The sequence below is a fragment of the Haematobia irritans genome, chromosome 5, assembly GCF_050003625.1.
Source record: "Haematobia irritans isolate KBUSLIRL chromosome 5, ASM5000362v1, whole genome shotgun sequence".
Lineage (NCBI taxonomy): Eukaryota > Metazoa > Arthropoda > Insecta > Diptera > Muscidae > Haematobia > Haematobia irritans.
The window spans coordinates 118767496-118786127 of record NC_134401.1 but is presented as its reverse complement, the minus strand read 5'-3'; the positions used below and the strand labels follow the sequence as shown (position 1 = coordinate 118786127).

General features: G+C 29.8%; 1 protein-coding gene across 1 annotated transcript in view; it reads left to right on the top strand.

Annotated features, from left to right (window-relative positions):
• The window catches only part of LOC142240012 (putative chitinase 10), a 33879-nt gene extending 21741 nt beyond the window's left edge, over positions 1-12138 (top strand). The window contains exons 6-10 of the mRNA XM_075311731.1: positions 3507-3530; positions 3589-3762; positions 3832-4087; positions 11280-11503; positions 11615-12138. Coding sequence (XP_075167846.1) covers positions 3507-3530; positions 3589-3762; positions 3832-4087; positions 11280-11503; positions 11615-12063 — 1127 coding nt within the window. The 3' untranslated portion in view covers positions 12064-12138. The remainder of the gene's footprint in view (positions 1-3506; positions 3531-3588; positions 3763-3831; positions 4088-11279; positions 11504-11614) is intronic.
• The last annotated feature ends 6494 nt before the right edge of the window (positions 12139-18632 follow it).

The window sequence follows — 18632 nt, the reverse complement described above, 5'->3', positions numbered from 1 at the left end:
AAATGTTGTCACAATTTTATGTTTTTTATTTCTATACAAAATTTTAGCAAAATTTGATTTCTATAGAAAGTTTTGCAAAAATTTTATTTCTATAGAAAAATTTGGTGAAAATTTTATTTCTATAGAAAAATTTGGTTAAAATTTTATTTCTATAGAAAATTTTGTCAAAATTTTATTTCTATAGAAAATTTTGTCAAAATTTTATTTTTATAGAAAATTTTGTCAAAATTTTATTTCTATAGAAAAATTTGTCAAAATTTTATTTCTATAGAAAATTTTGTCAACATTTTATTTCTAAAGAAACTTTTGTCAAATTTTATTTCTATAAAAATTTTGGTCAAAATTTTATTTCTATAGAAAATTTTGTCAAAATTTTATTTCCATAGATTATTTTGTACAAAATTGGAGAAAATTTTCTCAAATTTTTATTTCTATAGAAAATTTTGTAAAATTTTTATTTCTATAGAAAATTTTGTAAAATTTTTATTTCTATACGAAATTTTTGCCAAAATTGTATTTGTCAAAAGTTTATTTCCATAGAAAATTTTGTCAAAATTTTATTTCTCTAGAAAATTTTGTCAAAATTTTATTTCTATAGAAAATTGTGTCAAAATTTTATTTCTATACAAAATTTTAGCAAAATTTGATTTCTATAGAAAGTTTTGCAAAAATTTTATTTCTATAGAAAAATTTGGTGAAAATTTTATTTCTATGGAAAAATTTGGTTAAAATTTTATTTCTATAGAAAATTTTGTCAAAATTGTATTTCTATAGAAAATTTTGTCAAAATTTTATTTCTATAGAAAATTTTGTCAAAATGTTATTTCTATAGAAAATTTTTGTCAAAATTTTATTTCAATAGAAAAGTTTTGTCAAAATTTTATTTCTATAGAAAATTTTGTCAAATTTTTTTCTATGGAAAATTTTGTCAAAATCTTATTTCTAATTAAAATTTTGCCAAATTTTAGTTCTATAGAAAATTTTGTCAAAATTTTAGTTCTATAGAAGATTTTGTCAAAATGTTATTTCTGTAGAAAATTTTGTCAAAATGTTATTTCTATAGAATATTTTGTACAAAATTGAAGAAAATTTTCTCAAATTTTTATTTCTATAGAAAATTTTGTAAAATTTTTATTTCTATAGAAAATGTTGTCACAATTTTATTTCTATAAAAATTTTGGTCAAAATTTTATTTCTATAGAAAATTTGTCAAAATTTTATTTCTATGGAAAATTTTGTCCAAATTTTATTTCTATAGAACATTTTGTCAAAATTTGATTTCTAAAGAAAACTTTGTAAAAAGTTTATTTCAATAGTATTTTTTTTCTATAGAATTTTTGTCTAAATTGTATTTCCATAGAAAATTTTGACAAAATGTTATTTCCATAGAAAATTTTGTCAAAATTTTATTTCCATAGAAAATTTTGAAAAAATTTTATTTCCATAGAAAATTTTGTCAAAATTTTATTTCTATAGAAAAATTTATCAAAATTTTATTTCTACAGAAGATTTTGTCAAAATTTTATTTCTATAGAAACTTTTGTCAACATTTTATTTCTATAGAAAATTTTGTCAAAATTTTATTTCTATAGAAAATTTTGTCAAATTTTGTTTCTATATAAAATTTTGTCAAAATTTGATTTCTATAGAAAATTTTGTCAAAATTTTATTTCTATTGAAAATTTTGTCAAAATTTTATTTCTATAGAAAAACTTTGTCAAAATTTTAGTTCTATAGAAAATTTTGTCAAAATTGTATTTTTATAGAAAATTTTGTCAATATGTGATTTCTATAGAAAACTATGTGAAAAGTTTATTTCAATAGAAAATTTTGCCAAAATTTTATTTCTATAGAATATTTTGTAAAAAAATGGAGAAAATTTTCTCAAATTTTTATTATATAGAAAATTTTGTAAAATTTTTATTTCTATAGAAAATTTTGTACAATTTTTATTTCTATAGAAAAGTTTGTAAAATTTTTATTTTTATAGAAAATTTTGTCACAATTTTATTTCTATAAAAATGTTTGTCAAAATTTTATTTCTATAGAAAATTTTGTCAAAATTTTATTTCTATAGAAAATTTTGTCAAAATTTTATTTCTATACAAAATTTTGTCAAAATTTTATTTCCATAGAAAATTTGTCAAAATTTTATTTCGATAGAAAATTTTGTCAAAATATTATTTCCATAGAAAATTTTGTAAAAAAAATATTTTCGATTTAAAAATAATTACATTAATTAATTTCATGATTGAATCTAAAACATATTTGTTCCTGTGTAATTTTAAAATAAAGGGTGATTCTTTTGAGGTTAGGATTTTCATGCATTAGTATTTGACAGATCACGTGGGATTTCAGACATGGTGTCAAAGAGAAAGATGCTCAGTATGCTTTGACATTTCATCATGAATAGACTTACTAACGAGCCACAACGTCGAATTTTCAGTGAATGGGCCCTAGAAAAGTTGGCAGAAAATCCGCTTTTTTATCGACAAATTTTGTTCAGCGATGAGGCTCATTTCTGGTTGAATGGCTACGTAAATAAGCAAAATTGCCGCATTTGGAGTGAAGAGCAACCAGAAGCCGTTCAAGAACTGCCCATGCATCCCGAAAAATGCACTGTTTGGTGTGGTTTGTACGCTGGTGGAATCATTGGACCGTATTTTTTCAAAGATGCTGTTGGACGCAACGTTACGGTGAATGGCGATCGCTATCGTTCGATGCTAACAAACTTTTTGTTGCCAAAAATGGAAGAACTGAACTTGGTTGACATGTGGTTTCAACAAGATGGCGCTACATGCCACACAGCTCGCGATTCTATGGCCATTTTGAGGGAAAACTTCGGAGAACAATTCATCTCAAGAAATGGACCGGTAAGTTGGCCACCAAGATCATGCGATTTGACGCCTTTAGACTATTTTTTGTGGGGCTACGTCAAGTCTAAAGTCTACAGAAATAAGCCAGCAACTATTCCAGCTTTGGAAGACAACATTTCCGAAGAAATTCGGGCTATTCCGGCCGAAATGCTCGAAAAAGTTGCCCAAAATTGGACTTTCCGAATGGACCACCTAAGACGCAGCCGCGGTCAACATTTAAATGAAATTATCTTCAAAAAGTAAATGTCATGGACCAATCTAACGTTTCAAATAAAGAACCGATGAGATTTTGCAAATTTTATGCGTTTTTTTTTAAAAAAAGTTATCAAGCTCTTAACAAATCACCGTTTAGAATGTGATTTAGTTGTTCTAAGCAATTTTTAATTATGCAATATCATGGCCACAATGACTTAGTTTTAAATGGTTTAAAAATTAAAAAAATATATTTATCTAAAAGCACAACTAAGTAGGACCACAGGCAACTTTCTTGTGGGAGTTGTAAATCTATTTAGACTTAGATTTATATTCTAAGAAAATTTGGATATCCCGGTTGCTGTAAAAATTTGTTTAACCCTTAAGCATAAAATATGACACTCTTTATTATTTATTTGCTAATAATATCATGTGCAGTTCCGATAATCTATGGCGAACAGAGTTTGTAGCGAAAATTTTCCTATCATAAAATTCATAATATCATCCGTGTAATTTACAGAAAAAATGGTCAATTGTTTTATTGATGCCTGGGCTCTAAGTAATATCGATAGATTTGCTACGAAACAATACCCTACACTTCGAGATCTGTGTACTCATATAAGCTACTCTTTCATTGGTATAACAGAATCTGGAGTTGTTGATGAAGAAAGTTTTAGAAATCACACAGGCCTTGGTAAGAGTTGGAAAAACGAGACGTTTGCCAACGATAAAGCATGCATGTTGCTTTATGGTTTTCTTTCAGATTTGCTAAGAGAAAAACAACCGTATACACCTATTATAGCTGTAATCCGTGATACAAATCATAATAAAAAACTGTATTCATCGATAGCGTCGAATTATAGAAGTCGTGAAAAATTCATTGCAAGCGTATTGCAATTTGTCGATAATAACGATTTCTTTGGTGTAGATTTACACTGGCTGTACCATAATGAAGATTTTGGAAATACGATTCAGGAAAAGCGACAATTTGTGCAGCTATTAAGACCTTTGCAAGAAATGTAAGTCACTCTAGTCAAGACAATGTTTGCAGTATCTATTGAGATGGGAAATTTAAAATGCGAGATTTTATGAAATGCTTGAGATTTTATTCCCAAAAAAATATAACAGACTGATCAATCGAAGTATTGTCTATCGCTAGCCACTACTTTTTGACTGAATCCGCTGAATCGATACAATTTTTGTCTTCCTCATAAGAACGAAAATATCCTTCAGGTATCCGTGAATATATTCATGTTCTTTGGTCTCATGTTATTGCTGGGACATTTAGCATATTCCGCATTGACCGCATCGGCAATCGGATTGTTATCCTGATGTTTGGACCCACCACATCTTTACCAGACTCACCCTCTTTCTCATCTTCGATTCATCAGTGTAGCAACTTTTCCACCTGATATTTTGTTCTTGGCTTCCGAACTCCCAAGACAGATTTAACACTCAGCGGTCATAGTCACTTTGATTATAAGATCGTAGATTGCCGCTGCATCAGTCACTACTCTCCCCGTTTCCCCTAACATCCTTTAAGGGTTTGTCATATGTTGTATTCTCGACCATAATGGCGGAATCTCCATGGGTTTGGACCACGGTTGCTAGAGGTGGGAACCACGGTGGTGCAATGGTTAGCAGATATGATGGATCTCGACGTTTGGATCCTCCATACCTTCAACAGACTGTCACCGATTCTTTGAACCCCCCTCCAGGGTAGCAACTTTTTACAACTGGTATTTGTTCTGGACTTCCGAACTCCCAGGACAATCTTTCTAGTGTCAAAATTTCACACTCAGCGGTCATAGAGACACTTCGAGTAAAAGATCGTTGCTTGTCGCTGAATTGGTCACTACCCTCTCCGCTTCCCCGAATATCCGTTGTGGGTTCGTCATATTTTGCGTTCTCCACCATTCTCCCAAAATAATCAGTCCTATCGGTGGCATGGCTACCTCGTTTTTGATCGTTATTGCGATGGGTCCTAAGGTGGGAACCACCATGGTGCAATGGTTAGCAGATATAAACGATCTACACGTTTGGATCCTTCACGTCTTCACCAGACGATGCCCCCTTTCTCATCTTCGATCCATCAGTGTAGCTTCGATTTTCCAACTGGTATTTGTTCTGGGCTTCCGAACTCCCAGGACAGTCTTTCTTGTGTCAACATCTCACACTCAGCGGTCAGAGTCGAGTATAAGATCGATGATTGCTGCTGGATCTGCCACTAATCTCTCCGTTTCCCCTAATCTACTTAGGTGTTTTGTCATATTTCGTATTCTCGACCATTCTCCCACTATCCTTAGTCCTATCGGCCTCGCTTTTAATTGGCATCTCTATGTATTTGTAGCATGATTGCCACATTTGGTAGAAATCTGCCAAAACTGATAGATTTATTACTGTTTGCTAGGTTGGCAACCCATGGAAAAACTTTTGAACGGCGTGCACGTTTCTAAATGATCCGTTCATGAAAGTGAATCAACACACATGTGGTGTCAAACGGAGAGCTGACACCGTCTCCGACACCCATAAAATGACACTATGCATTCTCAAAACGACCACCAGCGTTCATTTCGAAGAATTTTCGTTCTTTTCCCTTTTGGGTCCAAAGATTTTTCGTCCCTTCCCTACTTCCTTTTTAAGACTTCAGAGATGCTGATAGTGTATTGCAACAAACTTCAGGTTGATATCAATTCTAAAGCGGTCTTTTGATAGCGGCCAGATTAATTTCAGAGACAGCTCATTTTATTGTTTACAAAAGTATTTTGATCTATTGCATTCAGAAACAAAATTATTCGTGATGGAATTCAGGCGTCATAGTTTGATTGTTATACCCTGCGCCACACTGTGGAATAGGGTATTATAAGTTAGCGCATATGTTTGCAACACCCAGAAGGAGACGAGATAGGCACATGGTGTCTTTGGCAAAAATGCTCAGGGTGGGCTCCTGAGTCGATATAGCCATGTACGTCTGTCCGTGAACACATTTTTGTAATCAAAGTCTAGGTTGCAGTTTTAGTCCAATCGACTTCAAATTTGCCTCAAGTATGTGTTTTGGCTTAGAATAGAACCCTATTGATTTTGGAAGAAATCGGTTCAGAAAAAAATCTGCTCCCTTTTTCTTTTCTTAAAAAAGTGCCACATTTTTAAAATAAGTTCTCCATCTTTTATTGCGAATGATGGCTTTATCGGCCACTCTTTAGAAATTCTCAACGTTAACGCTGTGGTGGAGTTGACTCCTATTTGGACCTTTTTTTAGAAAATAGAAGGACAAGAGTGGTGACCCAGCCGGATTAATGGTACCGTTGTGCCACTTTAGTAATAAATTTGCCACTTTTTCTAAGCGGTGATACTTTTGTGCCACTTTTTTTCTTGTGGCACTAAATTTGTGTCACCTTTTCGCCATAATGCGCCACATTTTAAATTGTTTTACGTTTTATACATTTTGATCCCAAATATTGTTAATCGAATCCCAGCAAAAAAGCTACGCCTAAAAATCAGTGAAAATGTTCTTTCTGGATGCGGAAGTGGTGCAAATTTGATGCAGAAGCGATGAATTTAACATGGGCTTGTCATAGGACGGATGTCCACCATTTTAATAAACGTTGCACAGAATTTACATCACTTCCAAAATCAGTTTTTGGATGTGGATTAAAAAATTTTGTAGTATTCTGACAAATAAACAATTTTTATATTTATTTTATCATTTTTAATATGTTAACGCTTGTCTGGAACGTGTGACCTAAAAAATTCGCATTTTTTCTACAATGGATTCAGCACTTTTTTCGAAAAAAAAATTAAATAATTTGTACCATTTTATTAATTCTTGCTTTATTTTTATCCTATTTGAAAAAAGAAAAAATTAAAAATATGCATTAAAAATTTGGAAAAAAGTTTAAAAAATTGTATGTACAGGACTTCCTACACTCAAAAAAAAAAAAGAAAAAAGTTTACTTGGATCCAAAGATTTTGACCTTCCCTTAAGGATTTTGGTATTGTTTCCGAGCTAAAGATGCGGCTTCTTTAAAATAAAGAAATTTTTTAGCGACCTGTCTGGCTTAAATTCTAGGACCAATAAATCTAAAATTTGGATACAGATCTCATTTATCAAATTTTCATACTCTTGTCGTGGTTTATAAATAAAGGTACTCACGTAGAAACAAATACCAGTTTAAAAATCCAAATTATAACGGATAAGTTATATTAGTCTTAGCCTATATTTGAAGCGTTTTTATCTTAAATCTAAAGTTTCAATATTTCATTTAATTTAAGGACAATTTCTTTAAATCAAACATGTGTTTCTTTACTTTAGCCTTATTTCAAAGACATGCGACTTTAACGGAGGGACGCAAATTTACAAAATTTGTGTCCTAAATTTAATGAAATTTTTTTTTGAAACAAAGATTATAAACTTTATTTTAATTAAAATTTCATTATTTTAAAGAAATTTGTCCTTAATATTTAGTAAATTCCGCATCGTAAAATTTAGGTTGCGTAATCTTTAATATCATGTAAATATTTTTGTCACTGTATGTAGTTAAAATTAAGAACATCTTTGGGACCACATTTTTGGAAGTTTTTTAAAGTCGTGCCTGTAGAAGAATTTTTTTTGCTGGGATACTAAAGCCGCCTAAAAGTATGCAATAGAAAATTTTCTATTGCAAAAAACCGTGTTAATCTTCTTTATATTAAATTTCAAGGAATGATTTTAAATAAAATGGATGTAAAACGATTGTTAGGTTTGTGAGGATAAAAAAATTTACTTTACAATTCTATATAAAGCACTGACATAAATGCGTTTAATTGTTACTTTTTCTTTATAACAATATGTGTACCCCTTTTTTCAAATGAATGCGCTACCTTTTATTGAGAATGACACTTTTTGTGCCACTTTTCAGAAATTTTCAACGGTAACGCTGGGCCAGATGATGTGGGTCTAACAATACCATACAAAAAAACCCTACGGATGGTTTGGAATTGGAGAACCGTTTCGAAGTAACTTACTTAACTTAGATTAAATATTTTCATTTCTTACGGTCAATTTCATGTAGCTCCTTTTGGGCTTTAACTGCCAGTTAACAGAATGTAAATTACAAATATCTTATCTCCGGCTAACTTTAACTGAAACATTTTCCACAGTTAAATTCCTAACTGGCTATGGAATATACAGGCAATATGATCGATATGTCCATAGTACGTTTTAAAAGTTCGTTAGCTTACATAGCACTAACGGAACTTCATGAAAATGGTGGTTAATCGCGGTATTGTAAATTTAACAAGTATATACGGCCGTAATTTCGGCCAGGCCGAATCTTATGTACCCTCCACCATGGATTGCATAGAAACTGTCATCCACAATCGAATTACTTGGGTTGTGGTATCTTAAAACTTCTTAACATCGTTTTCTAAATTGTGAGTTAGTCCACGTATGGACAAAGGGTGATACGGTCAAAATTTGGTCAATATAAACTTGACGTATTTCTTTCAATTTTGCATTTAAAAAACCTGAACACCCCTCATTTTGAAGGTGTGTGTGTACAATGTTTTGCAATTCATTCTTCAGTTGTCAAAATGCCGTCCAAGCAAGAAGAGCAGCGTATCAAAATTTTGCTCGCGCATGGCGAAAATCCGAGCTACTCGCACGCAAAGCTGGCAAAATCGCTAAAAATTGCCAAATCAACCGTTACAAATGTAATTAAAGTGTTTGGGAAAGTTTGTCGACAGCCAGGAAGTCTGGTTCGGGGGGAAATCGAAAACCGGAAGCCGCTGAGACGACAAAGAGAGTTGCCGGTAGTTTCAAGCGAAACCCTAACATCTCTCTCCGAGATGCCGCAAATAAGCTGGGTGTATCGTCTACAACCGTGCATCGAGCCAAAAAACGAGCCGGACTATCGACTTACAAGAAGGTAGTGACTCCAAATCGCGATGATAAACAAAATACGACGGCCAAAGCGCGATCCCGGAGGCTGTACACGACGATGCTGACGAAGTTTGACTGCGTGGTAATAGACGAAGAAACCTACGTCAAAGCTGACTACAAGCAGCTTCCGGGACAGGAGTTTTTTACGGCAAAAGGAAGGGGAAAGGTAGCAGATATTTTCAAGCACATAAAACTGTCAAAGTTCGCAAAGAAATATCTGGTTTGGCAAGCCATCTGTACCTGTGGCTTGAAAAGCAGCATTTTCATAGCTTCCGGGACTGTCAACCAAGAAATTTACGTGAAAGAGTGTTTGAATAAACGTCTGCTGCCTTTCCTGAAGAAACACGGTTGTTCCGTACTGTTTTGGCCGGATTTGGCATCTTGCCATTACGGTAAAAAGGCCATGGTGTGGTACGCTGCCAACAACGTGCAGGTGGTTCCCAAGGACAAGAACCCTCCCAACACGCCAGAGCTCCGCCCAATTGAGAAATACTGGGCTATTGTCAAGCGGAACCTAAAGAAGACCAAAAAACTGCTAAGGACGAGCAGCAGTTCAAGGCAAGCTGGCTTTCTGCGGCGAAGAAGGTGGACAAGGTGGCTGTACAAAATCTGATGGCAGGTGTCAAGCGTGAGGCCCGGCAATTCGGATTTGGAAAAGCGAATGCCTAACCGAATATTTTTCCTGAATTTTATGCTAATTGAACTTGAAAAAGAAATTTAATTTGATTTTTTAAATAAACGATTTCACCGATTTACACGCGTTTTCCCTTGACCAAATTTTGACCGTATCACCCTTTATGGGGGTCGCTTATATGGGGGCTATATACAATTATGAACTTGATATGGACCAATTTTTGTGTGATTGGGGATCGATTGATCTGAGGGCTATATATAACTATAGACCGATATGGACCTAGTTAGGCATGGTTGTTAACGGCCATATACTAGCACAATGTACAAAATTTCAACTGACTCGGATGAAATTTGCTCCTCCAAGAGGCTCCAAAACCAAATGTCGGGATCGGTTTATATGGGGGCTATATATGATTATGGACTGATTTGGACCACTTTTGGCATGGCTGTTAAATATCATATACTATCATCACGTACCAAATTTCAATTTTGGACCGATTTCGACCAATTTTTGCATGGGTGATTGAGGCCATATATTAACACCACGTACCAAATTTCAACTGAATCAGATGAATTTTGGTCTTCCAAGAGGCTCCGGAGGTCAAATCTGGTGATCGGTTTATATGGGTGCTATATATAATTATGGACCGATGTGGACCATTGTTTGCATGGTCATTAGAGACCATATACTAACACCATGTACCAAATTTCAGCCGGATCGGATGAAATGTGCTTCTCTTAGAAGCTCCGCAAGCCAAATCGGGGGATCGGTTTATATGGGGGCTACATATAATTATTAACCGATCCGGACCAATTTTTTCATAGTTGTTAGAGACCATATACTAACACCATGTGCCAAACTTCAGCCGGATCGGATGAAATTTGCTTCTCTTAGGGGCTCCGCAAGCCAAATCGGGGGATCGGTTTAAATGGGGGCTATATATAATTATTAACCGATCTGGACCAATTTTTGCATAGTTGTTAGAGACCATATACCAACACCATGTACCAAATTTCAGCTGGATCGGATGAAATGTGCTTCTCTTAGAGGATCGGCAAACCAAATTTGGGGGTCCGTTTATATGGGGGCTATACGTAAAAGTGGACCGATATGGACCGATTTTTGCATGGTTGTTAGAGACCATATACTAACACGCTGTACCAAATTTCAGCCGGATCGGACGAAATTTGCTTCTCTTAGAGTAATCTCAAGCCAAATTTGGGGGTTCGTTTATATGGGGGCTATACGTAAAAGTGGACCGATATGGCCCACTTGCAATACCATCCGACCTACATCAATAACAACTACTTGTGCCAAGTTTCAAGTCGATAGCTTGTTTCGTTCGGAAGTTAGCGTGATTTCAACAGACGGACTGACGGACGGACATGCTCAGATCGACTCAGAATTTCACCACGACTCAGAATATATATACTTTATGGGGTCTTAGAGCGGTATTTCGATGTGTTACAAACGGAATGACAAAGTTAATATACCCCCATCCTATGGTGGAGAGTATAAAAACATTCTTAATTGTTGCTTAAGTCAAAACGGCTGCTACTTCACTATTTTGTTGTCGTTAAAATTTTTAACATGTTTCCAAATTACAGGGACTACAGCAAGAAAGTTTTTTATTCTAATTTTTGTTTTTAATTCCTAGACTACATGTTCATAATAAGTTTCTTGGAATCTCTGTATATGGATCCGTAAAGTCTGCCCATTTGCACTACGAACTTTCTCAAGTGTGGAAGAATGTTGATTTTATTAATGTCTTGGCCTACAACTATACCACCAAGATTGACACAGCGATGGACCATAATGCTCCAATATTTTCGATTGATAATAAAAATATTAAATCTACTATAGAATTTTGGCTTAGAACTGGTATGTGTTTGTTTGTGTGATATATCATCCTTCAAAAAAGGATATTGTATATGAAAAAAAATCCATGCAAAATTCTTCTAATATTCTATAAAAAATCTTTCCCAAATTTAGTTCCATCGGAAAAACTCAATTTAGGTGTGGCCTTATTTGGTCGCAACTACACTTTAACAAATGATAGTTCAACGAATGGTTACAAAAGAACAGGACATGTTACATATCACTCATACAATGAAATTTGTCGAGTTTTACCTCAATATGAAAATGAATTATTTTATGATTCTTTTGCTCAAGCCTCTTATATTAATCACAAAAATAAATGGTGGATGAGTTTGGAGATAGCAAAAAGTTTGGCACCAAAATTGGATTTTGTAGAACAAATGAAATTGGGTGGCATCGCAATTTGGTCTCTGGAAAATGACAACTATCAGAATGATTGTGGAGAGACCATGCATTTGTTGACTTACATATCGAGGAAATTGGATTCATGGTTTCTAAAAATCGGAAAGTTCTCTTGTGAAGTTCTGCATGCTAATAAAGCCCGCTGCTATAAAGAGTATTAAAATGAAGAAAAGTTTTTGTTCCATTGTAAATATGATTTTTAGAAAAATAAAGCAGAGTGAATAAAAAATGGTAAACGAGACTCTTGTAAATTTTCCTTCTTTGATTAAAGTGCATATTTAAAAAAAAAAATAGTGAAAGAAATTAAAAGAATTATCTTAAGTGTAAATTATCACTATCTTCATAACCCGTGAATTTTGTATGGCCGGACATATTTTTATAATGTAGTATTGTCAAATCATTCCAATATTTCGAACAGCATCGTTGTCCGTCCGTTTTCAGGGAATTTTAATTTTTGTCAATATTTTATGTCTATAGAAAATTTTCTCAAAATTTTATTTCATAGAAAATTTTCAGAAATTTAAAATTTTTATTTTTATTTCTATAGAAATGTTTTTCAAACGTTTATTTCTATAAAAAATTTGCTCAACATTTTATTTCTAAAGAAAATCTTTTCAAAATTTTATTTCTATAGAAAATTTTCTCAAAATGTTTTTTCTATAGAAATTTTTTTCAAAAAAATATTGTCAAAATTTTATTTCTATGAAAAATTTTGTCAAAATTTTATTTCTATAGAAAATTTTATTTCTAAAGAAAAATTTCACAAAATTTTATTTCTGTAGAAAATTTTCTGAAAATTTCCTGTTCTTTTTATTTCCAAATTTTTTTTTTTCAAAATTTTATTTTTATAGAACATTTTCTCAAAATAAAAAATTTACCAAACATTTTTTTTCTATAGAAAAATTTATCAAAATTTTATTTCTGTAGAAATATTTCTCAAAATTTTATTTCTATGAAAAATTTTGTCAAAATTTTATTTCTATAGAAAATATTCTCAAAAGTTTATTTCTAAAGACAAATTTGCCAAAATTTTATTTCTATAGAAAATTTTCTCAACATCCTGTTCTTTTTATACCTACAGAAAATTTTCACAAAATTTTATTTCTATAGCAAATTTTCTCAAAATGTTTTTTTTTCGATAGAAAATTTTCTCAAAATTTTATTTCTATAGAAAATTTTCTCAATATTTCCTGTTCTTTTTATTTCTAATTTTTTTTTCAAAATTTTATTTCTATAGACAATTTTCTCAAAATATCATTTCTGTAAAAAATGTTCTCAAAATTATATTTCTATAGAAAATTTTCTCAAAATTTTTTTTCTAAAGGAAATCTTTTCAAAATTTTATTTCTATAGAAAATTTTCTCAAAATGTTTTTTCTGTAGAAAATTGTTTCAAACAATATTGTCAAAATTTTATTTCTATAGAAAATTTTCTTAAAATTTTGTTTCTAAAGAAAAGTTTCACAAAATTTTATATCTGTAGAAAATTTTCTGAAAATTTCCTGTTTTTTTTAATTTCCAAAGAATTTTTTTTCAAAATTTTATTTTTATAGAAAATTTTCTCAAAATTACATTTCTATAAAAAAAATTTACCAAACCTTTTTTTTCTATAGAAAAATTTATCAAAATTTTGTTTCTATAGAAATATTTCTCAAATTTTTATTTCTGTAGAAAAATTTCTCAAAATTTTATTTTTATAGAAAATTTTCTCAAAACGTTTTTTTTTTTCGATAGAAAATTTGATAAAAATTTTATTTCTATAGAAAATGTTCTCAAAAGTTTATTTCAAAAGACAAATTTGTCAAAATTTTATTTCTATAGAAAAATTTCTCAAAACGTCCTGTTCTTTTTATACCTACAGAAAATTTTCACAAAATTTTGTTTCTATAGTAAATTTTCTCAAAATGTTTTTTTTTTATAGAAAATTTTCTCAAAATTTTATTTCTATAGAAAATTTTCTCAAAATTTCCTGTTCTTTTTTTTCTAATTTTTTTTTCCAAAATTTTATTTCTATAGAAAATTTTCCCAAAATATCATTTCTGTAAAAAAATTTTCTCAAAATGGTTTTTTCTATAGAAAATTTGTTCAATATTTTATTTCTATAGAAAATTTTATTTCTAAAGAAAATCTTTTCAAAATTTTATTTCTATAGAAAATTTTCTCAAAATGTTTTTTCTATAGAAATTTTTTTCAAAAAAATATTGTCAAAATTTTATTTCTATGAAAAATTTTGTTAAAATTTTATTTCTATAGAAAATTTTGTTAAAATTTTGTTTCTGAAGAAAAATTTCACAAAATTTTATTTCTGTAGAAAATTTTCTGAAAATTTCCTTTTCTTTTTATTTCCAAAGAAATTTTTTTCAAAATTTTATTTTTATATAAAATTTTCTCAAAATAACATTTCTATAAAAAATTTACCAAACATTTTTTTCTATAGAAAAATTTATCAAAATTTTATTTCCGTCAAAATATTTCTCAAAATTTTATTTCTGTAGAAAAATTTCTCAAAATTTTATTTTTATAGAAAATTTTCTCAAAAAGTTTTTTTCGATAGAAAAGTTGATCAAAATTTTATTTCTATAGAAAATGTTCCGAAAAGTTTATTTCTAAAGACAAATTTGTCAAAATTTTATTTCTATAGTAAATTTTCTCAAAATTTCCTGTTCTTTTTATACCTACAGAAAATTTTCACAAAATTTTATTTCTATAGAAAACTTGCTCAAAATGTTTTTTTTTTCGATAGAAAATTTTCTCAAAATTGTATTTCTATAGAAAATTTTCTCAAAATTTCCTGTTCTTTTTATTTCTAAATTTTTATTTTTCAAAATTTTATTTCTATAGAAAATTTTCTCAAAATATCATTTCTGTAAAAATTTTTCTCAAAATGTTTTTTTCTGTAGAAAATTTTCTCAAAATTTTATTTCTATAGAAAATTTTCTCAAAATTTTATTTCTATAGAAAATTTAATGAACATTTTATTTCTAAAGAAAATTTTCTGAAAATTTTAGTTCTAAAGAAAATTTTCTGAAAATTTTATTTCTAAAGTTTTTTTTTTTCAAAATGTTTTTTCTATAGAATTTTTTTTCAAAAAAATATTGTCAAAATTTTATTTCTATGAAAAATTGTGTTAAAATTTTATTTCTATAGAAAATTTTCTTAAAATTTTGTTACTAAAGAAAAATTTCACAAAATTTTATTTCTGTAGAAAGTTTTCTGAAAATTTCCTGTTCTTTTTATTTCCAAAGAAATTTTTTTTTTCAAAATTTTATTTTTATATAAAATTTTCTCAAAATAGCATTTCTATAAAAAATTTACCAAACATTTTTTTCTATAGAAAAATTTATCAAAATTTTATTTCTGTCGAAATATTTCTCAAAATTTTATTTCTGTAGAAAAATTTCTCAAAATTTTATGTTTATAGAAAATTTTCTCAAAATGTTTTTTTTTTTCGATAGAAAAGAAATTTTTCACAAAATTTTGTTTCTATAGTAAATTTTCTCAAAATGTTTTTTTATAGAACATTTTCTCAAAATTTTATTTCTATAGAAAATTTTCTCAAAATGTCCTGTTCTTTTTTTCTAATTTTTTTTTCCAAAATTTTATTTCTATAGAAAATTTTCTCAAAATATCATTTCTGTAAAAAATTTTCTCAAAATGTTTTTTTCTATAGAAAATTTGTTCAATATTTTATTTCTATAGAACATTTTCTCAAAATTTTATTTCTATAGAAAATTTAATGAAGATTTTATTTCTGAAGAAAATTTTCTGAAAATTTTATTTCTAAAGAAAATTTTCTGAAAATTTTATTTCTAAAGTTTTTTTTCAAAATGTTTTTTCTATAGAAATTTTTTTCAAAAAAATATTGTCAAAATTTTATTTCTATGAAAAATTTTGTTAAAATTTTATTTCTACAGAAAATTTTGTTAACATTTTTTTTCTGAAGAAAAATTTCACAAAATTTTATTTCTGTAGAAAATTTTCTGAAAATTTCCTTTTCTTTTTATTTCCAAAGAAATTTTTTTTTCAAAATTTTATTTTTATATAAAATTTTCTCAAAATAACATTTGTATAAAAAATTTACCAAACATTTTTTTCTGTAGAAAAATTTATCAAAATTTTATTTCCGTCAAAATATTTCTCAAAATTTTATTTCTGTAGAAAAATTTCTCAAAATTTTATTTTTATAGTAAATTTTCTCAAAATGTTTTTTTCGATAGAAAAGTTGATCAAAATTTTATTTCTATAGAAAATGTTCCGAAAAGTTTATTTCTAAAGACAAATTTGTCAAAATTTTATTTCTATAGTAAATTTTCTCAAAATTTCCTGTTCTTTTTTTCAAAATTTTATTTCTATAGAAAATTTTTTCAAAATTTCCTGTTCTTTTTATTTCTAATTTTTTTTTCACCTACAGAAATTTTTCACAAAATTTTATTTCTATAGTAAATCTTCTCAAAATTTCCTGTTCTTTTTTTCAAAATTTTATTTCTATAGAACATTTTTTTCAAAATTTCCTGTTCTTTTTATACCCTGCGCCACACTGTGGAACAGGGTATTATAAGTTATGGCATATGTTTGCAACACCCAGAAGGAGACGAGATAGACACATGGTGTCTTTGACAAAAATGCTTAGGGTGGGCTCCTGAGTCGATATATCCATGTCCGTCTGTCCGTCTGTCCGTGAACACATTTTTGTAACCAAGGGATTAGGTAGTAATTTAAGCCCAATCGACTTCGAATTTGGCACAAGTATGTGTTTTAGGTCAAAATAGAACCCTATTGATTTTGGAAGAAATCGGTTCAGATTTAGATATAGCTCCCATATATATCTTTCGCCCGATATGCACTTATACGGCCCTAGAAGCCTGAGTATTACCCCAATTTGGTTGAAATTTTGCACTAGGAGTACAATTGGTAGTATAGTCAAATGTGCAAAATTTTATTGAAATCGGTTCAGATTTAGATATAGCTCCCATATATATCTTTCGCCCGATATGCACTTATACGGCCCTAGAAGCCTGAGTATTACCCCAATTTGGTTGAAATTTTGCACTAGGAGTACAATTGGTAGTATAGTCAAATGTGCAAAATTTTATTGAAATCGGTTCAGATTTAGATATAGCTCCCATATATATCTTTCGCCCGATATGGACTAGGTTAGGTTAGGTTAGGTGGCAGCCCGATGTATCAGGCTCACTTAGACTATTCAGTCCATTGTGATACCACATTGGTGAACTTCTCTCTTATCACTGAGTGCTGCCCGATTCCATGTTAAGCTCAATGACAAGGGACCTCCTTTTTATAGCCGAGTCCGAACGGCGTTCCACATTGCAGTGAAACCACTTAGAGAAGCTTTGAAACCCTCAGAAATGTCACCAGCATTACAGAGGTGGGATAATCCACCGCTGAAAAAGTTTTTGGTGTTCGGTCGAAGCAGGAATCGAACCCACGACCTTGTGTATGCAAGGCGGGCATGCTAACCATTGCACCACGGTGGCTCCCAATATGGACTAATACGGTCCCAGAAGCCAGAGTTTTACTCCAATTTGGTTGAAATTTTGCACAGGGAGAATTAGCATTGTAGCTACGCGTGCCAAATTTGGTTGAAATCGGTTCAGATTTAGATATAGCTCCCATATATAGTTTTCGCCCGATTTACACTCATATGACCACAGAGGCCAATTTTTAACTCCGATTTAGTTGAAATTTTGCACAGGGAGTGGAATTAGCATTGTTGCTATGCGTGCCAAATTTGGTTTAAATCGGTTCTGATTGAGATATAGTTCCTATATATATATGTTTTTCTGATATCGACAAAAATGGTCAAAATACCAATATTTTCCTTATAAAATCGCCACTTCTTAGTCGAAAAATTGTAAAAATGACTCTAATTTTCCTAAACTTCTAATACATATATATCGAGTGATAAATCATAAATAAATTTTTGCGAAGTTTCCTTAAAATTGCTTTTTACTAGCATTGTGTTCCATCCTAGTGCATTAGCAGACTTAAATTTTGAGTCTATAGATTGTGTAAAAATCTATCAAATTCTGTCCAGATTGAGTGATATTTAAATGTATGTATTTAGGACAAACCTTTATATATAGCACCCAACACATTTAACGGATGTGATATGGTATCGAAAATTTAGATCTACAAAGTGGTGCAGGGTATAATATAGTCGGCCCCGCCCGACTTTAGACTTTCCTTACTTGTTATTTATAATTTTTTTTTTCAAAATTTTATTTCTATAGAAAATTTTCTCAAAATATAATTTCTGTAAAAAATTTTCTCAAAATGTTTTTTTTTTTTTATAGAAATTTGTCCAAAATTTTATTTCTATAGAAAATTTTCTCAAAATTTTATTTTTATAGAAAATTTTTTCAAAATTTTGTTTCTAAAGAAAAATTTCACAAAATTTTCTTTCTATACAAAATTTTCTCAACATTTTATTTCTATACAAAATTTTCTCAAAATTTTATTTCTATAGAAAATTTTCTCGAAATTTTGTTTCTAAAGAGAAATTTCACAAAATTTAATTTCTATAGAAAAATTTCACAAAATTTCATTTCTATAGAAAAATTTCTCAAAATTTTATTTTTATAGAAAATTTTCTCAAAATTTTATTTTTATAGAAAATTTTCTCAAAAAGTGGAACACAATTTAGTAAAATTTTCCAACGACATCGTTGATTTTTCCCATCAAAAACTGAATTTTTTTCTGTGCAGTTAAGA